Below are 26,049 nucleotides of genomic sequence, written 5' to 3' on the forward strand. Positions count from 1 at the left end.
TGTGAGCAGTGAGAGGAGTTGAGCTGTGAGGAGTGGAGTGAGTAGCATGTGAGTGTGTGAAGTGAGGAGGAGTGTGACGAGCGAGTGAGTGTGAGAGTGAGAGTGAGTGTGAGAGTGAGTGAGAGTGAGTGTGAGAGTGAGAGTTTTTTTTGAGAGTGAGAGTTGGAGTGAGAGTGAGTGAGAGTGAACCCGAACCGTGCCAGAGGAGGAGTTGAGAGTGAGAGGAGTACTAAGCAGGGAGAGTAGATGAGAGAGATCGAGGACGTCTCTGAGAGAATTGAGATGAGCTAAGGGTAGACAGTGAGAGTGAGAGTTGAGTAGTGAGAGGAGAGGGGTGGAGAGTGAGAGTGAGAGTGAGAGTGAGAGTGAGTGCGAGAGCGAGTGCGAGAGCGTGAGTGAGAGTGAGAGTGTGAGAGTGTGAGTGTGAGTGTGAGTGAGAGACAGGATTTTGACAGAGTTTCATTCCAGCTGTTCTTCTCCTCTCTGCAGAATCCCCGAGAGAAACGGAGCCTCGGACCGAGACGCCCGTCAGGTCAGAGGACATCTTAATAACCATGACTTAAAACACCGCTGCAAACACAGATTCATTTCAATTAAAGGTCCCCTATCATACTCTTCTTCATCAATATATCACAGGTCTCAGATATATCCAGAGCCTGTCTCTGATTGGCTGAAACACCAAACAGATCATTGCAGCATTACCCATAATCCCCTCTGTTTCAGCCCTGTTTCCAAAGTGCTGATTCTCTGTCTGTTACTTTAGATTACACAAGACAAAACATCGTGATGACATCATCAAGTGGCCAAAATCTGATCAGCTCATTTTCAGACAGGTTTTTATAGAAATGGATCAGGACAAAAAGAGAGAGAATCTTTGTTCCTGAAACGTTCAGAGTCTCTTTACACAGAGGGGACACATGTTGATGAAGAAGAGACATGAAGAAGAGGGGACACATGTTGATGTAGAAGAGACATGAAGAAGAGGGGACACATGTTGATGTAGAAGAGACATGAAGAAGAGGGGACACATGTTGATGTAGAAGAGACATGAAGAAGAGGGGACACATGTTGATGAAGAAGAGACATGAAGAAGAGGGGACACATGTTGATGTAGAAGAGACATGAAGAAGAGGGGACACATGTTGATGTAGAAGAGACATGAAGAAGAGGGGACACATGTTGATGTAGAAGAGACATGAAGAAGAGGGGACACATGTTGATGTAGAAGAGACATGAAGAAGAGGGGACACATGTTGATGTAGAAGAGACATGAAGAAGAGGGGACACATGTTGATGTAGAAGAGACATGAAGAAGAGGGGACACATGTTGATGTAGAAGAGACATGAAGAAGAGGGGACACATGTTGATGTAGAAGAGACATGAAGAAGAGGGGACACATGTTGATGTAGAAGAGACATGAAGAAGAGGACTTGCATAATAGGCGACCTTTAAAACATCGCTGCAAACACAGATTTATTTCATTCTGATCCATCATGAATCTATGAAACAGCAAACAGTGTCCATCACATTCACAGCGCCAAATGTGACCTCTAAATGTCTAGTTTCCTGCTAAACAACCAGAAATATTTAGTTTATAAGAAAGAAATCCTCTAATTTAAGAGGTTCAAATATTCAACGGTCTTATACTTGAGTAAAAGTAGAAGTACTCAGATCTTGTACTTGAGTAAAAGTAGAAGTACTCAGGTCTTGTTCTTGAGTAAAAGTAGAAGTACTCAGGTCTTGTTCTTGAGTAAAAGTAGAAGTACTCAGATCTTGTTCTTGAGTAAAAGTAGAAGTACTCAGATCTTGTACTTGAGTAAAAGTAGAAGTACTCAGATCTTGTACTTGAGTAAAAGTAGAAGTACTCAGATCATGTACTTGAGTAAAAGTAGAAGTACTCAGGTCTTGTACTTGAGTAAAAGTAGAAGTTCTCAGATCTTGTACTTGAGTAAAAGTAGAAGTACTCAGGTCTTGTACTTGAGTAAAAGTAGAAGTACTCAGATCTTGTACTTGAGTAAAAGTAGAAGTACTCAGGTCTTGTACTTGAGTAAAAGTAGAAGTACTCAGGTCTTGTACTTGAGTAAAAGTAGAAGTACTCAGGTCTTGTACTTGAGTAAAAGTAGAAGTACTCAGATCTTGTACTTTAGTAAAAGTAGAAGTACTCAGATCTTGTACTTGAGTAAAAGTAGAAGTACTCAGGTCTTGTACTTTAGTAAAAGTAGAAGTAATCAGATCTTGTACTTGAGTAAAAGTAGAAGTACTCAGGTCTTGTACTTGAGTAATAGTAGAAGTACTCAGATCTTGTACTGGAGTAAAAGTAGAAGTACTCAGATCTTGTACTTGAGTAAAAGTAGAAGTACTCAGATCTTGTACTTGAGTCAAAGTAGAAGTACTCAGATCTTGTACTTTAGTAAAAGTAGAAGTACTCAGATCTTGTACTTGAGTAAAAGTAGAAGTACTCAGGTCTTGTACTTTAGTAAAAGTAGAAGTAATCAGATCTTGTACTTGAGTAAAAGTAGAAGTACTCAGGTCTTGTACTTGAGTAAAAGTAGAAGTACTCAGATCTTGTACTGGAGTAAAAGTAGAAGTACTCAGATCTTGTACTTGAGTAAAAGTAGAAGTACTCAGATCTTGTACTTGAGTCAAAGTAGAAGTACTCAGATCTTGTACTTGAGTAAAAGTAGAAGTACTCAGATCATGTACTTGAGTAAAAGTAGAAGTACTCAGATCTTGTACTTGAATAAAAGTAGAAGTACTCAGATCTTGTACTTGAGTAAAAGTAGAAGTACTCAGGTCTTGTACTTGAGTAAAAGTAGAAGTACTCAGATCTTGTACTTGAGTAAAAGTAGAAGTACTCAGATCTTGTACTTGAGTAAAAGTAGAAGTACTCAGATCATGTACTTGAGTAAAAGTAGAAGTACTCAGATCTTGTACTTGAGTAAAAGTAGAAGTACTCAGGTCTTGTACTTGAGTAAAAGTAGAAGTACTCAGATCTTGTCCTTGAGTAAAAGTAGAAGTACTCAGATCTTGTACTTGAGTAAAAGTAGAAGTACCAGAGTGTAGGAATACTCTGTTACAGTAAAAGTCCTGCATTCAAAATATTCCTCAAGTAAAAGTATAAAAGTATTCTCATCAAAATATAGCTAAAGTAGCGACAGTAAAAGTAGTGATTGTGCAGATTGGTCCATTTCAGAATAATATATATGATATGTTTTATAATGATTGATCATGAAAGTGTTCTCAAAGCTGGTAAAGGTGCAGCTAGTTTGAATGACTTTGTATACTGCAGGGTAGCTTGTGGATTTACTCCAGGTGGAACTAAAGTCTGATTTAACACTTGATTAGATTTCAGATTGATTGTATTTTCTGACTTAATTATCCAACTTTAACTGTGTGTGTGTGTGTGTGTGTGTGTGTGTGTGTGTGTGTGTGTGTGTGTGTGTTGTGTGTGTGTGTGTGTGTGTGTGTGTGTGTGTGTGTGTGTGTGTGTGTGTGTGTGTGTGTGTGTGTGTGTGTGTGTGTGTGTGTGTGTGTGTGTGTGTGTGTGTGTGTGTGTGTGTGTGTGTGTGTGTGTGTGTGTGTGTGTGTGTGAGAGAGTGTGTGTGTGTTCACGCGGTAATGAAGGAACATGTCAGTGAGTGTTTCATTGATGTGTTTGTAACAGACGTGCTCTATGGATCAGAGGAGGAAGATATCTCAATCCGGTTCATTGCACTCTTGCTTGTTGTTATCTAGAATCCAACTGTGGTGGACGGTTGATCTGGCAGTTATCAGTTCCTCTGATGTGGTGCTCAGGGGGATTTGAGATCAACTTTCTGTTGTGTGTGTGTGTGTGTGTGTGTGTGTGTGTGTGTGTGTGTGTGTGTGTGTGTGTGTGTGTGTGTGTGTGTGTGTGTGTGTGTGTGTGTGTGTGGTGTGTGTGTGTGTGGTGTGTGTGTGTGTGTGTGTGTGGTGTGTGTGTGTGTGTGTGTGTGTGTGTGTGTGTGTGTGTGTGTGTGTGTGTGTGTGTGTGTGTGTGTGTGTGTGTGTGTGTTTTGCTGATGGAAAACTAGAGTGCTGAGTGTCAGCGGTAAAACCACAGAGCTTCATTTCAGGGAAACAACTCTCTGTTAGTCACACACACACACACACACACACACACACACTGAAACTCTGTCAAAATCCTGTCACACACACACACACTGAAACTCTGTCAAAATCCTGTCACACACACACACACACACACACACTGAAACTCTGTCAAAATCCTGTCTCACACACACACACACACACACACACACACACACTGAAACTCTGTCAAAATCCTGTCTCACACACACACACACGCACACGCACACACACGCACACGCACACACACACACAGGTAGGTGGAAAGTGTCGTATGAGTAAGGGGTAGCTACCTTGCAAGATGAAACACTTTTACTGGCTGAAAAGTTCATGCAAACGACATGAAGGAGATCCCTTTAACCTGTGCAGGACAAACAATTCTACAAATGTCACTTTTACATTTGTGTCCCTGATATCTAAAGAATATTTTCACACTTTCTGGCTGTGGGTCATGGCGTTTTAGTTTTCGTGCCAAACACTTCAAAATCAAAAACCAATCTGAGTTTCCTTCCAACGATCTGCTGATATCCGTTCATTGGGTGATACCTGGGAGAATGCCACGGAGGAATGAACCCTTTAATTAGTTTGTGTGATCAAACTACTGGAAGGTGTTCGCTCTTAAAGCCTTTAAAGTACTCGAGAGGTCATTTTGAATACGGTTGTTTGATGTTTGAAGAACACCTACACCTACCTGTTGCTCTTATTGAAAGAACATATTAGAAACCCTTTTTAAGCAGGTTTAAAACAACTTCAACATCAGACAAAGGGATTTGAAAAGATTCAAGATTCAAGGCTTTTATTGTCATTACATTTCATTTAGCTGACGCTTTTATCCAAAGCGACTTACAATGACCAATTACAGGGACATTCTCCCTGGAGTAACTGAGGCCTAAGTGCCTTACTCAAGGGCACACTAGTGGTGGTGTTCCAGGCTCACAACCTTCCGATCTTCAGCCCACCTCACTATCCATTAGATCAGTGCTTCTCAAACTTTTTTCAATAATGTACCCCCTTTGAAAAAAAGATTCAGCCAAGTACCCCCTGATCAGCGCAAAAACAATTTGTTAGGGAAAAAATGCCTTATATAAAGAGGTACAGTACAGCGCTGCACCATCGGTGTGTGATTTATTAAAACAACAACCTTGTAACTGAGAAACACTTAAATGCTACATTTCAAATGTTTACAATCCATCACTAAATTCATGGAAACCAATTTTAACATCATGTAATAACGCTAAGACGACATTAGTTGCATTGAACTGATCTTTTTAATAAGTTGTACTTACAATTTAGTGAGAAACATGGGCTTGTGCTTCACTGAGGATCTTTGTTATTCTCAGTGACAGGAAGGCCACTGCAGTTATTACACTTCGCTTTTGAAATATGTGTAACTCTGTTCATATAAAACCCACACTGCTCAAACTTCCTTACTTTTCTTATTTAATTAACATAAAAGAAATCTCACGTATCCCCTGCAGTACTCCAACGTACCCCTAGGGGTCCGCGTACCCCCTGCAGTACTCCAACGTACCCCTAGGGGTCCGCGTACCCCCTGCAGTACTCCAACGTACCCCTAGGGGTCCGCGTACCCCCTGCAGTACTCCAACGTACCCCTAGGGGTCCGCGTACCCCCTGCAGTACTCCAACGTACCCCTAGGGGTCCGCGTACCCCCATTTGAGAACCACTGCATTAGACCACCACTATCCCTATTATACACATTGTCATGTGTGCATAGCTACATGTCAGGGTCACAGGCTCCTCCAACAGAGCAACACAATAACACAGATACAATACTGCAAGTAAATACAATCAAATAGAATAGAAATAGTGCGAGCTGAGTCGATATACAAGTAACTGGAATTTGATATATTAGATCAATAAGTTGCAAACAGAAAAAAAGTCATGAAATCCAATTTATATCGAGATAAATAAAGTATTCTGATTCAATAGTATAATTATAAGTACACTGTAGATCAGATTGACATATTATAGACAGTGTAATAAATATATATAAAATAGGTAATATTAATATAGATAGTATGAGCAGAGCGGAGATGAGGTCATGATCTCTGAATCTGGGGGCGATCTGTCACTTTCCTCCCTGTGGTGAGGCTCTAATGTGAAGCTGACGTGTTTCAGAGGAACCGAGGAAGTGTGTGTGTGACTGTGTGTGTGTGTGTGTGTGTGTGTGTGTGACTGTGTGTGTGCAGCGTCAGGTATCTGTGTGTGAGTTTTTTTTGGGGTTACCCGGGGTCAGGGTCAGGTTACCGTTACCTGGATCACTCAGTAATTACAGAAACACTCTGATCTGACCTGGATTCAGTTTTGATGAGATGTGATTTCACAAACGTAATAACCCCCTTTTTTTTTGTTGCCCTAGACTTCTGCTTTCAGACGTAGTTAATCATGAAGTCATTACCCTATCTGATAATCATCCAATGCAGAGGCAGTAATCTGATATAATACATTATTTTATATGTATATTTATATAGTCTTAAAGTTCCAACCTTAATGCTGATGTGGCCCGTGATGAAATTGGGTTTGACACCCCTGATCCATAGAGTGGCGAAGTCACGCCCATCTACTTCCGGTCCATGGGACCTTATTTCGGAAAAATGATGTATTGAAGTCAATGGAGAGAGAAAACTTATCTTTCGATCCCGTTTGAATTGTGCCATGAATTACACATCTGATGTTTGTCAATCTTAAAAAATCATTTCCATGTCAAAAAAGTCACAGTTTGTCGTAAAACTGTTGAAATATAAGACTATGAAAAATACGCAACTAGAAAGACTACAAATCCCAGAGTCGCGTAAGTGATGTCACAATTGTTTTCCTCCACTAAGAGATAGCTAAGATCAGCTCCATATAGATATAATCTATCTATATGGCGCTGGCTAAGATAAGATAACTTTAACAAGATGCCTGTGTGCTTAGTACCAGGTTGTTATTATACCAGCAATGGGTCTTGCTCGTTCTTTTGCTTCCCGTCTGATGAAAGGACCAGGAGTGGCTTGATCAAGTTAGCTACCTAGCTAGTAGCTAGCACGTTAGTTAGCATTACAGCCTTGTCATTTTTATTAGCCTTAACATGAAGTAACATTGAGTAACCCAACATGTTAAACAGTAAGAGTAGTAGTCATATTTCGTGAACCCTTTGAAGAGTACTGTCACCGGTGTGGTCATTCTATAATACACCATTTAAGCCCGGGGGAGAAATGCTAACGCTAACGCTAGCGATCTTCTCTACTTCATGCTATCTGCACAAATGGTTGACATTAAACATTAAAACGACCAGGCAGTTCAGAGAGAATCAAAGGAAGGCAGGCAGCTTTGCATGACATTCTTCAGGACGTGTTTCATTGTGGTGATAGTGAGGGTAGTCAATCGTTTTGTTGACAAGACAGCAGTGACGGCCATCTTGGTGACGTGTGTTGTTGACCAGAGATGTAGTTCATTTAGCGTTTCACACAAACAAAAGTGTTACTTCACAGTTTTACGATACATTTTTTTTTTTTGACTTGCAAAATTATCTTTTAAATTGACAAACATCATATGTGTAATTCGTGGCACAATTCAAACGGGATCGAAAGATAATCTTTCTCTCTCCATTGACTTCAATACATAATTTTTCCGAAATAAGGTCCCATGGAGGTCCACCGGAAGGGGAGGGACTTCGCCACTCTATAGCAACTGAAAACCAATAATAATAATAATGATTTGTAATACTTATTGTTTAATCAAACGGACTCTCCCTGCAGGTGGAGGAGTTGCGGCAGCAGGCGATGTCGTACCGTCGTCGGGCGTGGGGATCGAACTTCTGTAGAGACCACCTGAGCCAGCTGCTGTCCAATCACAACGCTCTGTGGGAGGCAGCCAGCTCTTGCTCTTACCCCCCCTCCCCTCACCCTCATTCTCTGACCTCTGACCCCCCGTCACCTGTGGAGGCTCTGGAGCTCAACAGGTGAGACGTCAGAGAGCATCATGGGAAATCTTCTCTATCTGCTGATGTCTAAATGTGTTTTTGTTTGCAGTCACTCCAGTCACTCCAGTCACTCCAGTCACTCCAGTCAGAGGTCGTCAGCTTCAGGAAGAACTAAAACTCCTGAGAGACGTTCGGTCTGGGGAGAAGAAGAAGAAACAGACGAGTAAGATCTAGAAGAAATCTGTACTCTTAATACTACTCTTGTAAAGTGGATTAAGAAGCCGTTAAAAAATACTCTTTCCGACCGCAGAAGATTAACCGCGTATTGTGTGTGTGTGTGTGTGTGTGTGCGTAGGGAGGAGGGAAGGTTACCGACTCCGAGGCTGAAGATACGACCGACTCAGAGAACTCACCATGATCTCACCACACCTGCCACCGGTACACACACACACACACACACACACACACACACACACACACACACACACACACACACACACACACACACACACACACACACACCCCTCAGTGTGACCTCTGACCTCTGTTTGTCCTCCAGGAGGCGCTATACTGGTGGGAAAAATGAAGAGCGGTGATGTATCATCAACAAACAAACAGGTGATATTATAATCAAACATTAAAATACTGTATACTTGTTCTAATTGCTGCTACAGTATATTATGTTGCATTCAATTATACAACATTATCTTCTATAATATTTTATTTTATGATATTATATGAAATTATATCATATTAAATTATTTTATTACAATATATTATTTTATATTTAATTATATTACATTAGACTAAGCTGTATTACATTTAATTCAAGTATATTATATTATATATTATAATATTATTTAGAACATATTTTTGTACATGATATAGAATTAAATTAAACTATATTATGTTTACATATCATTCAGTTATATTATTTTAATTATATATATTATATTACTTAATAACATATATTAGTTTCTGATTTGTTGTTGTGTCCAGAGATGTGGCTCCTCTGTTTCCATGGCAGCGGGGGCGGAGACTACAGTTGCTATGCAGATCCCCCCGAAGGAGGCGTGGTCTGAACATAACTCCGCCCGCTCCAAAACATCTGCCTCATCCCCCGACAACAAGCCAACTGTCAGTCCTGTCTCTAAACCAATCAGGATGAAGCAGACTTCCCCTCCTCCTGTAGCCCCGCCCCCTCAGCACTGCATTCAAGGCACTTTGAGGACCGCCGACTTCCAGCACAACGGTGAGGAGTTTAAGTTATTAATCTGCAACTCTTAAAACATTAAATAAGTGAATAAATTACAGGAACAATCAAGTTTACTAGCTGATATCAGAAAACAGTGAAAAAATGTTCCCAAAATTAGATGAAAGCAGCAACTGGCAACATTTAGCCTTAAAAAGAAGAATAAAACTCAAAATATAAAAAAGAGTTTGCTTACTAGTTATTTATCAGAAAACAAAACTTATGAAACTTTGCAACAGTCCAACATGAAGCCAACTAATAACAGAGCTTATTTATTACTATTAGAACTTATATAATATATATTAAAATATTTTGCGACCAGGACATATTTATTTTTGCTTTTTTATTATTATTTTTAATTTTATTCTGGCTTACAAAAAAATAATAAATAAATAGCCTAATCATTCTAATTATTCCAGAAAAAAACAACTGAGGATTTTATTTACTTTAAAACACTAAATAAATATGAAACGTTCGATCACTACGATCATTTGTTTATATTAATTCAGATTATCTATAAATCGTCAACATATCTGTCAACAATTTGTCAATTTTATTATTTAAATGTGTTGTTAGTTTTTAGAATAGGTGGATTCTTTTTATACATTTTGTGTTTTTCATTCAAATAAAATCAATAATTAAAGCTGCAAGCAGCGTTGAGCGGGTCTTCGACGCTCCGCAGGTTGTTGTCCGCACGTCGACGTCAGGCAGATGTCTCGAAGACTCGGCCGTTGGCAAATGTGGGAAGTTTCAGGCCGATCGGACAACGTACATAGGAGTTACAGCAGTATAATAAACATTGTGTTTGATGGCGAGTGATCTGTCGCCATGGCAACAGCATTTGATGACACCCCATAATACGCCTAGATGTGTTGAGGGCTGCATTGTTATCAACCCTGTGAAGTTTCGGGCCGTTTGGAGCATGTTTAATGGAGTTATGACAAGACCATGTTTCATGGCGAGGGATCTGTCGCCATGGCAACGGCATTTGATGACACCCTATAATACACCTAGATGTGTTGAGGGCTGCATTGTTATCAACCCTGTGAAGTTTCGGGCCGTTTGGAGCATGTTCAATACGACGCTGGTTCTCTTCTTAGCGGGCTAGATCTCCATGGTAACTTATGCTGAGCGGCTAGCCTGGTCCGGAGCAGGTTAGGTGGCAGGCTAAGAGATCAACTCAGTGAAAGCACCGCCTGCTGACCAATCAGAGCTCCGTGTGCGGAGTTTAAAGCGATCAAGTCATATTACAGGATAGAGGAAATACAGAAAGACGGCCGGTAAAAATCAACTGACTAGACGGGGCAGTGATTTCATAAACCTGTTAATGTACGCATTCAAACACTTTCTCTTTTACCAGCTGTATTCACCTTGCAGGTGCAGCTATGTGGCTTTGATCCTGGATAAAGTGTTTAAGTCATGGATGTTTAAAGTTTAACTTCTTCATATTTGACTAATATTATAGTTGACTTTTCATTCAGGAAGTATGACGCTGCGCTGTCAGTACGCTTGTCCATGTTTGTGATTGGTCGAATGCTCCAAATACCACCCCTTTCATGTGAACGCGCACCTAACTAGATAGGACACGGCTGGCTTGAGCGATCCACTTGATAACCAGCGTCGTAGTACAGCTTAGCGAGAGCGCGTATGTTTTGGATTGGGCCAACCGGCTAACTCAAACATATCCAGGTTAGGTTGAACCAGCTTCGTAGTACAGGCCTCTGGATTCGTAGTACAGGTCTCTGGATTCGTAGTACAGGCCTCTGCTTTGTATGCTTGTTTTCAAATCTTCAAAAAAACAACAACTGAGAAAGTCCATAACTCTGATTTTGTTTATTTAAAAAAAGGCCCAAAAAGGAGGTGTTTCTGCTTCTTCAGAACCGGATCTGTGAGGAATCATTTGCATAAGATCAACGAGTGTTTTCCCCTCGCTTCATCTCCTTCTCATCCAGTTTCACCAACAGATCTCCTTTCAGATCACGAGCTGGGAAATAAAATATGAATAAAAGAGTCGTCATCAATACCAATAACTGTCCCTCCTGTATATCAATAATGAAGGTAATCAATAATGTGTGTGTCCTCAGGTGATCTGGGGCTGAGGTTCAGAGAGCAGCTGTGTTGTTCAGGAGGCTGTAGCCACCATGAAGGTACAACAACAACAACAACAACAACAACCAATATCTATTAAAACTAGTATTATTAAGTTAATAATGATGATCATTTTAATAAATAGGTTTAATGACTACATAAATAATAATATTATTATAAATAATGTTAATAAATACGGTAAGTTCTATAAGTAGAAAATAATAATAGTTATAACAATCTTCCCTGTAATTCGTCCTGTTGTTTGCTTGTTCATATATTCCTTGTTTTTGTTGTTGTTATTGTCTTGTACATTATTTACCCTCTCTAATTATTTAAACGTGTCCTCTCGACTCCTAGACGACCGTTTGTCGGCGATGTCGTGGCGTTCGGCGACTTCCTGCTCGGCGGCGTCCATCGTCCTGCAGCGAGCTCAGAGACGAGAGAGTTTCTGGGGAAAGAGATGACCTCTGACCTCTGACCTCTGACCCCCACCACAGCTGAGTCTAATCACTACTGTACAGTTATTATGGGATTGAGTTAAATATCATGTTTTTTTAAATAGCTGGATTCAAGGTGCTGATAATCACGCTGTGTTTTTAATGAAGTCAAAGATGCTTTTATGTCATTATGTGTATGTAGTAATTATGTTGAGGACTCTTTAAAGTGGAGACACTACTGATATACACCTGAACATCAGCAGGAGAGGACTCTTTAAAGTGGAGACACTACATACTGATATACACCTGAACATCAGCAGGAGAGGACTCTTTAAAGTGGAGACACTACTGATATACACCTGAATATCAGCAGGAGAGGACTCTTTAAAGTAGAGACACTACACACTGATATACACCTAAACATCAGCAGGAGAGGACTCTTTAAAGTAGAGACACTACATACTGATATACACCTGAACATCAGCAGGAGAGGACTCTTTAAAGTAGAGACACTACATACTGATATACACCTGAACATCAGCAGGAGAGGACTCTTTAAAGTAGAGACACTACATACTGATATACACCTGAACATCAGCAGGAGAGGACTCTTTAAAGTAGAGACACTACATACTGATATACACCTGAACATCAGCAGGAGAGGACTCTTTAAAGTAGAGACACTACATACTGATATACACCTGAACATCAGCAGGAGAGGACTCTTTAAAGTAGAGACACTACATACTGATATACACCTGAACATCAGCAGGAGAGGACTCTTTAAAGTAGAGACACTACATACTGATATACACCTGATCATCAGCAGGAGAGGACTCTTTAAAGTAGAGACACTACATACTGTTATACACCTGAACATCAGCAGGAGAGGACTCTTTAAAGTAGAGACACTACATACTGATATACACCTGAACATCAGCTGGAGAGGACTCTTTAAAGTAGAGACACTACATACTGATATACACCTGAACATCAGCAGGAGAGGACTCTTTAAAGTAGAGACACTACATACTGTTATACACCTGAACATCAGCAGGAGAGGACTCTTTAAAGTAGAGACACTACATACTGATATACACCTGAACATCAGCTGGAGAGGACTCTTTAAAGTAGAGACACTACATACTGATATACACCTGAACATCAGCAGGAGAGGACTCTTTAAAGTAGAGACACTACATACTGTTATACACCTGAACATCAGCAGGAGAGGACTCTTTAAAGTAGAGACACTACATACTGATATACACCTGAACATCAGCAGGAGAGGACTCTTTAAAGTAGAGAGAAGAGGAAGTGTAAACTCTCCTGTTGAAGGGATGGCGTTCGACAGGTTTTTGCGTATTTTCTCCAAAAACTTGCCGTACTTCTCAACTCTCTCTCTCTTCTTCTGCAGATACTTGTTTCTAGGTATCTATTTTTAAACGTCTCTGTGCGTTAAAGCTTAAATCATTTTCATCAGACTTATAAAAGTAGTCATATTTATTTACATATCATTGCAGATACAGATAATGAACATGATGATATCACACCCTTACAACAAACAGAATAACATCGACAGGATGCTTTTATTAATTTAAATAATTCAGTATTTAGAAATCTTTTCCCATTTGTTTTATTTTTGATTTGTGTTTGAAGATGTGTTTCTAAATAAAATCAGCTCTGTGATGTATAATGTAGGAAAGTAGAAGATTCAGATTAGTTCTTGACTATTATTTAAATATTTTTATATTTGTAGATATACGTTTCCCACTAGAAATGTATTAAAAATTGTTATTATGAAAAATCAAATAAAAACATCTTTATAGTCTAATTGTTGTTTAAAGGGCAAAATAAAATCCCTCAAAATATAACATTCCATATTTCTGTGTTGTTTATTTCCCGAGCCCCGCTGTATTTACATAATGACTTTAAACCACATGTGTCAAACTCAAGGCCCGGGGGCCAAATCAGGCCCTTGGTGGATTTAATTTCGGCCCACAGGATCATTTCTAATTACTATCAGATCTAACCCTCCAGTATATTTCACGCTCACCTTCACTCCATCCTGAGGGTCTCCTCAGCTCAGAGCCTGACCCCAAACATTGATGAACTTGCACCCAAGATGAGATGCCAAGTATCTGAGCTAGCATCACAGAGCAGCACACTGAGTTCACATGGATGTTTCCTTCTGCACTTTTTCTCTCACGTCAACAGGGCATGTTTGGTTTTCTCTTTGAGGGGAATAGTTTTGTTGAAGCTGTTGTTGGCCTGTGGAGAAATGTACTCATAAGAAATGACTCTGGAAACGCTGCAGATAGAACCATAAGAAATGAATGCAACTGATTATTTAATGTTTAATGTTGTTTTTATAGGCAATAGTTTAAGCTTTGTTAGTTCCAGGTTGAATATGTGCAATAAGTTCATTTCAATAAGTTCTGCAATAAACATTGAACCAGTCCGGCCCTCGACTAGTACCCATTTTTTAATTTTAGCCCACCGTGTATTTGAGTTGGACCCCCCTGTTAAATAAACGTACCTCAGTTCCTCCGGACCGTACGTCTCATCCGTCTTTATTAAGTTGGGAATTCACAACAAAATTCCTGTCTTCCTGTCGTATTGAAAGCTAAACACTGAAAGACGTCATCACTTCCAGGTGTGATCTTTATCAGGGGGTGGTTTTATCAACCAGCTGACGGTGGTTCCCCTCCTCTCGCTGCAAAGAGAGAACAAACAATGTAGAGCCGTCAGTTCAGCGTCACGTGAACTCGCTATCAGGAGAAAAAAACATGCTTTGTTAATGAAAAATATGGGTTTAATAGGTTGTGTTTACAGACATTACACACACAGACGGGATATACAAACACGCAACATGCAGGTAGCTACCAGTCCACTCACTTGTTCAAAGACCTTGGTTGCGGTCTCTTCCTATCCACTATTCCTTGACCTCTGTGTCACGGGGTTAAGGGATAGTGGATAGGAGAATTCAAAAGGACTTAGGAAACTATTATGGTGTGGTTCTATGCAGGCTTGATGACCGTGGACAACAGTGGGACGTACACTCTTCATTAGGTTGGAACTGAAATTAAAAAAAACTGATCGGTTGTTTCCGTTAACGGCCGAATGTTGTGTCACGGTAAATGCTGATGCAAGGCATTGTGGGTCAGCATTTTCTCCTTTCCTTTCCCAAAGGAAGGTCCAGTGGTTCCTAAGCTAAAGGAGGTTATAAAGGAAGTTTCAAAGCTCCTTTCCTATCATCTAGAGAATTCAAACGGCTCTTATCATGGCTGCCACTGAGGGACTTCCGGGTCATTTCACTCCGTCAGGAAGGTTCCTAACCTCTTAAGCACGGCGGTCCCCCCATTGGACCCCTCCCACCTTTTTGTTTTCGAGATAATGTCTCAGGGCTTCTTAACATTTATGAAACTATTAATGTGTAGCACCAGATTAACGGGAAGAATCTCAGCTAACTGAAGATGTGAACCATTTTTACCAAAACAAAACACAAGTCTCATAAGAAGCGTCTAAATGACCCCTGAGCGAAAAAATTCTAACGCACTGCGGCACACAATTCAAGATAAAAATACGCTTATTACTTATCATAGCTGCACATACAATATAGCCGATTAAAGCTGAGACTCCACTGATTATTTAGGTATAGTATCATCACTGAGCGATCCGAACTTGCGACAGGGGAAGCAAACACAGACATCACAACACGTACCTTTACGGAGCTTTTACGGCAGATCGTCTCACCGTAGCTGTCAATTAGGTCAAAAGACGTGTTCAATGGCATTAAAACGAAAAAAAAAAATGTCTACAACTGTTGATCCATAGGTTGATAATGTACCTGTACCTTTTAAAAAATTATTTATAATCCATAATTCCATTTTTATGTAAAAATCGGAGCGGAAAAGTTAGCTGCTAATGGTAGCCACCAGAGTGTATGCAGCTTCCGGTTTTGGTAACGCGTCACTCTCACTCCTTATTTGTTAACGTTTTGGTGTGTATATAACTTTCCCTCGATTCCATTGGCTCTAGCGGTTATAAAGAGATTTCATTCATCAAAATCGACCAAGGGGGGCCAGAGATAGGTCAAATCCACCCAAATGACCCCAGAAGTGGGGTTTTTGGCTAAGTCTCTCTAAAAAGGTCAAATGTCACTTGTTTTGCATCAATCTCGATACAGGGTACTTCTTATATGTTGTACTTTGGATTCCTAAAGCTTTTAGTCTACTAACCCATCATCCAAGGGTAGTTTTCACTATAAGTAAAAAATAACTTTTGGACGGACACTATAATTTACAGTTTTTTACTATGTAAAATCTGAATTTTCTTTAAAATAAAAAACATCTATATTGATTCTGACTTTTCTACATCCAACTCACAGGTTTATCATTACTTTGAGAATAAAGATTATTAATTTAACCCTTTTAGAAGGGAAGATATGGTCATTTGTTCTGGGAATGTCATTTTCAAGCCTGAGACCTGAAAAACAGGCTCAGGGCTTAAGAGGCAGTCCACTCACTTGTTCAAAGACCTTGGTTGCGGTCGAATTGTCCAAAAATCACCTCCTATCGTCTCTTCCTATCCACTATTCCTTGACCTCTGTGTCACGGGGTTAAGGGATAGTGGATAGGAGAATTCAAAAAGACTTAGGAAACTATTATGGTGTGGTTCTATGCAGGCTTGATGACCGTGGACAACAGTGGGACGTACACTCTTCATTAGGTTGGAACTGAAATTAAAAAAAACTGATCGGTTGTTTCCGTTAACGGCCGAATGTTGTGTCACGGTAAATGCTGATGCAAGGCATTGTGGGTCAGCATTTTCTCCTTTCCTTTCCCAAAGGAAGGTCCAGTGGTTCCTAAGCTAAAGGAGGTTATAAAGGAAGTTTCAAAGCTCCTTTCCTACCATCTAGAGAATTCAAACGGCTCTTATCATGGCTGCCACTGAGGGACTTCCGGGTCATTTCACTCCGTCAGGAAGGTTCCTAAGAGAAACCAACTATTCAAAGTGACCTCAGATTTTCATTGTCATAAATGGGGCTCGGGGGATAGTTATCTAAGCATCACTCAATGTTCTTTGTAAATCTGTGGAGTGATGAGGCCCGAGCCTAGACGCCAAACTCAAACTATACGCTGCTTCTAATAAACATATTAAGAAACACGTGAGTTGTCTGACTGAACTACACTTTAGCTACTGTATGCACAAATGACAATAAAAGCATGAAAAAGACTGAGCCACTGCCGCCTGCATTAAAGGAAACGTGTATGAAATCCAGAGGGAGAGAGGACGGAGAGAACTGGAAAAGTTTGCAAAATAAAAGCTAATACAAAAATACCTCATTTAAATATTTAAGAACAATTCGGTATACAAATAATGCTCCTTTTTAATGCCAGTTTTCCACAGGGGAAGTTTCATTGTGACATGTCTTCACCCTGTAGTCTCTCCTTTATGCACAACACATCCTGAGATTGCCTAATAGAATAATATTTCTTAAATGATTGAATTAATCTCCAAACGTCTCCATTGTTTTGGTGATTCCCCTCTCATTGTTACCTCGCTCTCGTACGTACGACACATTGCGACAGGTCATGATTGGCTTCTCGTTGTGACGCAGAGCTGATGAGACACCTGATTTCATTCAAGAGTTTAAGGAGCCGGAAATATAAATTGTGCTAAATAATCAGCCGCAGCATCCGTGGGAGGATGAAGGAGCTGCTGCAGCGGGGAAACTACAGTTCAAGAGAGAAAATTAGACTTAATCCAGAGTGAGTTTCTCATGTGGGCGTTTCACATGAGTCACTGCGGAAGAGGATTAGTGTCAGTGTGAACACAATGTGAGATCTGACCAATAAGAGAAATATTTCAGTTCTGAGGAAAAGGTCAGGATTCTGAGAAAGAAAAAAAAAACTTGACTTTTTTTAGAACATTTTAGAATACGGATGTTTTTTGGGGGAATCCTGATTCTTTTTTCCAGAAAAATCTCAGAATTCTGTGTTTTTGGAAAAAAGTCGGTATTCAGAATTTTTTTGGATTATCAAGAAATTCTGACTTTTTTAGAAAAATCTTAGAATTCTGCGTTTTTTCTGAAAATCTCGATATTCTGACTTTAATTTTTGGAATTCTTGGATTTTTTTTTCTTCTAACAATTACAACTTTTTTCTCACAACTCATCTCGTCACATTTGGCCCTAATCCTCTTCCGTACTTTAAGGCATGAAACCCATGGATGTATAATAACAACTGGATACAGCGTGGGAGGCGGGGCCTCGTTCATTCCTATGAGAGCTGCTCATTGGCGCATGAAGACAAAATGGCCCAACTTTTGAGAGAGCGAAACATCACGAAAGTATTCATATAATCATATCATCCGTTCTTATTGTGCGTCCATGGGTAAAGGTACAACTCATGTAGTGCTGAACACGTCACATGAACGTGCCGGGCGGCGTGGGTTAGATCCGCGTTCATAATGCAGAGGAAAATAACTCTCAGAATAACGTTATTAGCACATTTTACAACTTGAGGACCGAATGTTTTTAATAAGGGCTATACAAACGTTCATACTGGGTAGTTTATTTAGTTTAAAAAAAATCATCCAACGATTTACAGACGTCTCTTTCCCAATGTTAGTCAATGGGGAAAGGTCTTTCTGGGCCCAGCGACTGATACGGAAGTGTAGTACCGCCGTTTGGCCACAACTAATATTTTCCTCAGAGTCCGGCGCACTTCCTGGGAGCTTGATGAAACCTCAATCCAATTTTTTTGGAGAGTGTTTTGTAAAGAAATCATCCAAAATCCACATTTAGGAGTTGATTTACTCTTTTTTATCATTGACATTTCTATTAAATTGACCAAAAGCTATCATTACATAACGCCTCATTTGCATATCCAGCATCTTCAGAAAAGTTTTAGTGTCGGAAATGAACAGGGGAAAGTTTCATAGTGATATCTTTTGGTTAAATCTCCTCAAGTGTTTCCTCTCACTCTGTATTCCTTTCGTCGGTCTCTGAGGGACCCTCACACCCTCGTCAGGCACAAAACAACCATGAAGTCATAAAGAAAAAGCACCCGAACACCCGATCCTTCCCTGTTCACCTGGGGAAATAATAGGCTAGAAAAACGCTGCCAGGAAAAACTCAACGACTGCAGCCAAGTTTAGATCAGATCTGAGGCGTCTTTTATTCTTCATGCTTGAGGGGTTTTACCTGCAGACACGCCACTGTTTCCACCGTGTTGCACAGGATAAAGGGCTTTAGATCCTGCCATTGTACGTCCTCTATTCCCTTTTTCTTGTCTGAAATGATGGCCTTAAAATGCTGCTATAATGAAACTAGTTAGCATCTTTCTTGCACTCCTGATCTTCTTGTGTTGAATTTAATAATTTTTTATTCATGAAATAAGGTTTATTGCTAATACAATTTACAAAGAAGTTAGCTGACGTGATGAAGGGGTTTAAATCCTGCCATTTTGTGTCCTGTATTCCCTTATTTCTGTCTGAAATAATGGCCTTAAAATGCTGCTATAATGAAACTAACACATACTATACAGAGATGCTGTATGAGAAACCAATGTGAGTTTGGAAAATTTAACAATGTAAATATATTCTAGTAGACCTCAACAATGGAATTATGATCAGTAGAAATGGCCATGACATGGGACCTGTGGGGGAAACTTCTGTGTAGCAATGCATGGAGTCACCGACTCAGGAAGGAGACACGGTGAGAGCTGGAGCTTTGATGTCAAACACTGATGGGTTTATTCAGAGTATTCGGCCGGAGGATTCACATCACAAGTCAAAGAGTCAGAGGTTCTGACTACACGGTAGAGTTGCCACGTCAATTCTGAAGAGCCTCTCTCTATGCTAGACCTTTTAACTGGTTCACAGAGAGTAATCAACATCTCTGAAGGAGTAGACTAAACAGCTGGGAACACTGAGCCACCTGCGTCCGACACTCATGGCCTCAAAGATTTCACATCTTAGAGTCCACAAACACCGATAAAGAAGTGCCTCAGTGTTCTCACAACAAGTACCCTTCGTGCCAGACAAGTTGACCGGTCACACACTGGTGACAACAACACATATGGCACCAATGCCTTTCCTTAAAGGAGATAACAGACGTCAGAGTAGATCATAAAACGTCACAGAGCAAAAGGTTAGATATCTAGAAGAATTATTCCTTAACAGGACCTTTAAATGATTTGCCCAAAAATTGCTGCTGTAACGGATAAAAGATGGTAAACATCAAACCTGATAAATATCAAATTAAAGTGTCATTTATTGGGTATTTCCTCGGCAAACACCGCGTTTATTGTCACAGTTTTGCTGATGATGAAGGGCTTTAACTCCTTACAAATCCTGCTTCTGTTCGTCAAGTATTCCCTTATTTTTACCTAAAACACGGAAGTTATTTAGCATTTTTCTTGCTCTTCTGGTTTTCTTGTCTTGAATTCAATGGTTTTTTAAATAGTTTTTTGGTTTATGAATTAAGGTCTGGGGTTAATACCATGGATGTTTAATAAGAACTGGATACAGCGTGGGAGGCGGGGTCTCGTTCTTTCCTATGAGAGCTGCTCATTGGCGCATGAGGACAAAATGGCCCAACTTTTGAGAGAGCGAAACGTCCCAGATTACCCATCATGTCAGGGTTGAGTAGCAGGCAGGACCCAAATGCAGATCTCCAAGAATATTCCTTTATTTCAAGGTACGAAGTAGAACACAGAACACTACCCTGTGACACACAGTCAAATACCAACAATGAACCAACAATGACAGACAGAAAAACCAGAACTAAAATACACACAAGACCAATCACACAAACAAGACACAGGTGAGGAGGGAGGAGAAAACACAGGGGCACCAGGTGAACACAATCGGGCAATCAGGCAGGACAGGGGTGAACACTTTTCAAAACAAAACAGGAAACAAAAGACAGAAAAAGACAAGAAAAAACCCAACACAGACAGATCGTAACACATCATGCCTAGCTGTCAGAGCAGAAGAACCCGTATGTGCGCTCACAGAGCATGCGCCCCTTAAGCCCCGCCCCCCGAGCTCCCGCTCTCGGCTCACTAGAATGAATGGAGACAGAAAATAAATTCGGCTTTTAGTGCATTTTACAACTTTAAAGACCACATTATTCTATTAAGGGCTATAAAATAGTTCATACTTGGAAGTTTATTTAGTTACAAAAATGTTAGTCAATGGGGAAAAGTCTTTCTGGGCCGGGTGACGTCACGGACTGATACGGAAGTTGCAGTACCGCCGTTTGGACACAACGAATGTTGGGCACAGAGTCCGGCGCACTTCCTGGGGGCTTGGTTAATATACGTTACAACATAAAGTACATCAGTAGCTAAAGATGCTAGCTGGTATTAGCATGCTAACACGCTTAACGTAGACAATACAAATTACATGTCATTTGTTAGACGCTTTTATCCAAAGCAACTTACATATATTCAATACTGTGGACAATCCCCACAGGAGCACTTTGGGGTGAAGTGTCTCAGGGACACAACGACATGCTGACTGCAGTGGGACTCGAACTTGCTACCCCCTGATTCGAAGTCCAGCACACTTTCCACTGAGCCACAGCCGCCCTGTTGCTGGAAATATCAAATATAACTGCGAAATTAAAAAGTTCTGGAAAAGATCTGTTAATATTGGAACTGTTTAACGATGTTAGATATGATTTTCCTCAAACTTGAATAAAAGCAGGTTATTGTTCTGTCTCTAAGTCACCTGTTTGTCTTTTCAAATGCGCTCTATAAATAAACTTTATTGATGAAATCCTGCAGCCATAAACACAAAACATACGTGATTTACTCCATGTTTGTTTGAGTTACTGAACCATTAAACTGTGTGTGTCGACTTTACCACGTCATGTATGTCATTTTAATAATTAAAAAGTTAATTACGCTGCACTTGGAGGTACGTTGAGTAATGAATGTTGCATCATATGAATCGAGCAGAGCTGGTTAAACACGTTTGTTATTCTTCTGAGGGAAGTTTACCTAACAACTTACACACACACACACACACACACACACACACACACACACACACACACACACACACACACACACACACACACACACACACACACACACACACACACACACCCACACACACACACACACACACACACAATGGCCTGGAAAACCGAAACGAGGAAGTGATGTCAGTGGCGAAGTAGTAAGTAATTAAAAATGCTCTTTTGTGAAAAAATTGATGACATTATTGTCGTCACATTTTGAGTGACAGTCAATTTCCTCTTTGTGAGGTGTAAGTGACAGTAAACACAGATTACACCATCAGCAGTGACCTCCATGTGTGTGTGTGTGTGTGTCTTGGGGTTTTTTGGATGGTTACCTGTCCTATATTTCTGAAAAGGTGGGCGGAGGATTGATCTGGATCTGTATAAAGAGACGGAGCACAGAGTTAACTTCACACAGCATCTGCCAGCAGGTGAGGACACACACACACACACACACACACACACACACACACACACACACACACACACACACACACACACACACACACACACACACACACACACACACACACACACACACACACACACACACACACACACACACACACTGTTCATTTTATCTTATCTTATCAGACTCTCTGTATCGCAGCATTTCAATTATACTTTATATTAATGTTGTGTTTGTTCTTGCAGTGAAGAAAACTCTCTCTCTAAAGATAATTGAATCGATCTGAAAGATGAAGATGATTTCCGCCGCCGTCTCCTTCCTCCGTCCCGCCGCCACCGCCGCCGTGTTGGTTCTCTTTCCGCTGCTTCTGATTGGCTGGGCCGAGCAGGCGGCATCACTTCCTGTCGACCGGTCGCTCAGTGAGCCGTTAAGAAACCCCCAGACGCACCAGGCCGTTCAGGACATCTCCAAACACGTGAGTTAAAGAATTGAATACTTTGGTGCAAGTTGTGCGTCTTAAATCTTTCTTTGATATCAGTATTTTGGCTTTTAATCTGAACGTTTTGACTTTCATTTAGAAGCTAATCTTATTCAAATGTATTTTAAAATGTTGTCTTTTTGGCACTTATGTGACTCCGTAGATATAGACATCATAATAATACACTTATTTAAAAGAGTCCTGTACACACAACAAGGTACAATCATGAAATATAAAAGTGAAAGTAAAGAAAAGACAGCATTAATAATTATTAAATTGAGAGAAATAGTAAAAAACTAACAAAAATAAGAAAGATTTTAATTATATCCCAAATTAGAAAAAAATCAGGTGTTAATTCCAGTATTTTTAGACCTCATATTGTTTAGCGTAACACAACTTAAATAATGAATGTATTCAGTATTTCCTCAAAGTATTTATTTTATTGGAAAGATGTAAAAGGCTTAAAAACTTGTAATTATTTAGCCTGCATTTACTTCTCGGGAATACATTAAAAAAAGACAGAAATAATACAAAATAAGACGGACAATAAGAACTCAATTTGATCAAACGGTTAGAATAAATACAATTACAAAAAAAATCTTAATAAATGTATGATTTTCAAGTCTTTATTTTAATATGTGTTTTTATTTCTTCAGGCTCAGGGTCTGCAGACGGAGGACGACTCCAGCTCCAGGCTGATGCCCAGAGTCAACACCGACCAGGTACACAAACAAACAACAACAACAACACATTATAAAATCCCACCCTATGGAGTTCACTACCCCAACCCATCCTCCCTCACTGCATTCAAACTCTGACCTTTCCCCCCTTCTCGTTGTTTTTGTGTTGGTCTCTGTAAAACCGTCTTTGAGTTTCTAGACAAGCGCTATATAAGTGTCATGTGTTATTATTAAAAACCTTAAAACAACCTCAAAATAACGTAGTTTTCCTCCAGGATCACATGAAGATCTGCTGCCTCCACGCTAACATCCTGGACTTCTACCTGAACAACATCCTGAACCAGCACCACGGACACCACGTTCATCCCAACATGACCCGCCTGAGGGTGGACATGAACCGGGTCAGCGAGGACCTGCAGAACCAAGGCTGCGTGAGTGTTTTAAACTTAGCCGGTTAGCCTAGCTTAGCTTAGCATAAAGACTGGAAACAGAGGGAAACTGCTAGCCTAGAAGATATTCCTACCTTCACCAACATTTCCAAATTAACATTATTATTTACCTTTATTTTGGTAAATACAAAGCTTCAGTCAGTAGCCGGTTAGCTTAGCTTAGCATAGTTTAGCATAAAGATTGGAAACAAAGGGAAACTGTTAGCCTGGCTTTGCCCAAAGTTTAGAAATATAACTACCTTTACCCATACCTCTAAATGATCATTACATCTGACATCATCATGTTTGTAATTACAGTCAAAACAACCAAAGAGCTAACAGAAAAATGAAATGAAAACCCTGAATTTGTCCAAAATGTATATAAATAGCTTATTTTAAACATATTGTCCTTGTGGTTTCACCCCGTTTTATGCTAAGCTAAGCTAACGGTGTGCTTGCTTGAGATTCATACTCACAATACACAGTGTGTGTGTGTGTGTGTGTGTGTGGTGGCAATGAGGTTGATCTTAAAATTGATATCGGCTTTCTGTGGTTTCGATTAGCAAGTGAACACACACACACACACACACACACACACACACACACACACACACACACACACACACACACACACACACACACACACACACACACACACACACACACACACACACACACACACACACACACACACACACACACACACACACACACACACACACACACACACCACACACACACACACACACACACAACACACACACACACACACACACACACACACACACACACACACACACACACACACACACACACAGTTGCTAACCTGCTGTGTTTCTTTGTTCCTGTAGAACGTGACTCATTATCAAGACCATCATCACGCCGTGCAGTTTCGCAGGAAGCTCGCCAAGGTGAGAATTTAACCCCCAAATTATTCCTGATTAAAAACACCGTCACATCGTTCAGACACGGAGACGAGATGTTGTGTCTTTACTGCTAATCCTCCTGAAGTAATTGAATTGTCTCTGTGTCCCTGTATTGACTGTGTCCCTGTATTGATTGTGTCTCTGTGTCCCAGCTGGAACCGAAGCAGCGGGGCCTCAACAAGGCGGTCGGAGAAATCGACATCCTCTTCATGTACCTGCAGGACTTCTGCGTTCTGCGCAGTAACGCCACCGTCACCGAAAACTAAACGTCCTCTTCATCAGATGTCTCACCTTTTTTAACAGCGACTTTTATACCTGTATTTATTTTCTAAATTGAGTGTTTTTCTACAACGTATTTATATTGACTCGAGTTCGAAGGATTAGTGTTTGATCGATTTATTGATCAGGAAGTTTTAATGCCGGAGCCGAGAGACTCTGGTGTTCATCCCTTTGCCATCTTATGGCTGATTATTCATATTTAAATTATTTTATTATGATGAAGGAGGAGGTATTTAAACGTTACACTCTGCGGGGAGCAAGCTGTGTGTTACCAGATCTACTTGAAAATAAATAAAGTTTGGTTTTGAATATGAATTTTGACTCTGATTGGTGTTTGTGGAACAATCTTTAATTACGGGAATTATTTAAATGACATGTTGCTGTTTATTATGATTGACTAAAGAGGAGCAAAATGGTACAAAATACAATTTATAGTAAAGTGCAACAAAATAAATAATAATGAAAAGACAACATAATAAAAAATATATAAATGCATGAATAAATATTTAAATGCCAACAAAAAAAAGGTAACGTGTAAAACATTTTTTTATTTCAAGGTAAAGATAAACCAAAATACATAATACATGGAGGCTGGCTGTGGCTCAGTGGTACGTTGATCTTTGAATCAGGGGAGCACTGGTTCAATCCCCACTGCAGTCAGCATGTCGTTGGGCGAGAAGCTTTCCCCCAAATGCCTCCTGTGGGGATTGTCTACAGTACTGAGTGCATGTAAGTGTCTTTGGGTAAAAGTGTCTAACAAGTGACATGTAATGTGTTACTGATGTTACTGACTAACCCACCTCATGTCGGTTGGTCCCTTAGTCTGTAATTATAATAAATAGCTTTCTTTACATCCTTTCCACATTCTTGTGTAATGGCCACGACAGTGACAAGCAAAACATATTCCTAACACAAGTTACATAACTTCCACAATATCACCAATATCGTATGTATACTCACACGTTAGGATCTTATCAGAGCAGATAAAGATCTCATCTG

At 40.1% G+C, this 26,049-nt stretch overlaps 2 protein-coding genes across 7 annotated transcripts in view; both read left to right on the forward strand.

Moving 5' to 3' along the window:
- mdm1 (Mdm1 nuclear protein) overlaps positions 1 to 12,110 on the forward strand; it is a 21,669-nt gene extending 9,559 nt beyond the window's left edge. For 3 of the 6 annotated variants that reach the window (XM_034135780.1, XM_034135781.1, XM_034135784.1), the window contains 8 exons: positions 490 to 532; positions 7,871 to 8,073; positions 8,144 to 8,257; positions 8,390 to 8,472; positions 8,594 to 8,652; positions 9,010 to 9,286; positions 11,371 to 11,433; positions 11,732 to 12,110. In XM_034135780.1, coding sequence (XP_033991671.1) covers positions 490 to 532; positions 7,871 to 8,073; positions 8,144 to 8,257; positions 8,390 to 8,472; positions 8,594 to 8,652; positions 9,010 to 9,286; positions 11,371 to 11,433; positions 11,732 to 11,838 — 949 coding nt within the window. In that variant the 3' untranslated portion in view covers positions 11,839 to 12,110. The remainder of the gene's footprint in view (positions 1 to 489; positions 533 to 7,870; positions 8,074 to 8,143; positions 8,258 to 8,389; positions 8,473 to 8,593; positions 8,653 to 9,009; positions 9,287 to 11,370; positions 11,434 to 11,731) is intronic. The other 3 variants (XM_034135783.1, XM_034135785.1, XM_034135782.1) reach the window with 2 other exon arrangements.
- Positions 12,111 to 22,009: 9,899 nt separating this feature from the next.
- Positions 22,010 to 25,365, forward strand: il22 (interleukin 22). The gene is made up of 6 exons (XM_034135778.1): positions 22,010 to 22,281; positions 22,505 to 22,734; positions 23,394 to 23,459; positions 23,693 to 23,848; positions 24,697 to 24,756; positions 24,924 to 25,365. The coding sequence occupies exons 2-6, from the start codon at positions 22,549 to 22,551 to the stop codon at positions 25,035 to 25,037; spliced, it is 582 nt and encodes a 193-aa protein (XP_033991669.1). The 5' UTR covers positions 22,010 to 22,281; positions 22,505 to 22,548; the 3' UTR covers positions 25,038 to 25,365.
- Positions 25,366 to 26,049: the final 684 nt, after the last annotated feature.

Source organism: Trematomus bernacchii, unplaced genomic scaffold (assembly GCF_902827165.1).
Source record: "Trematomus bernacchii unplaced genomic scaffold, fTreBer1.1, whole genome shotgun sequence".
Lineage (NCBI taxonomy): Eukaryota > Metazoa > Chordata > Actinopteri > Perciformes > Nototheniidae > Trematomus > Trematomus bernacchii.

What these genes read in the sequence shown, in the direction of transcription:
- il22 (XM_034135778.1), top strand. Translation starts at nt 22,549, where the DNA reads ATGAAGATGATTTCCGCCGCCGTCTCCTTCCTCCGTCCCGCCGCCACC. An exon ending in CCAGAGTCAACACCGACCAG is followed by an intron (nt 23,460 to 23,692) that starts GTACACAAACAA and finishes GTTTTCCTCCAG; the next exon opens with GATCACATGAAGATCTGCTG. An exon ending in TTCGCAGGAAGCTCGCCAAG is followed by an intron (nt 24,757 to 24,923) that starts GTGAGAATTTAA and finishes TCTGTGTCCCAG; the next exon opens with CTGGAACCGAAGCAGCGGGG.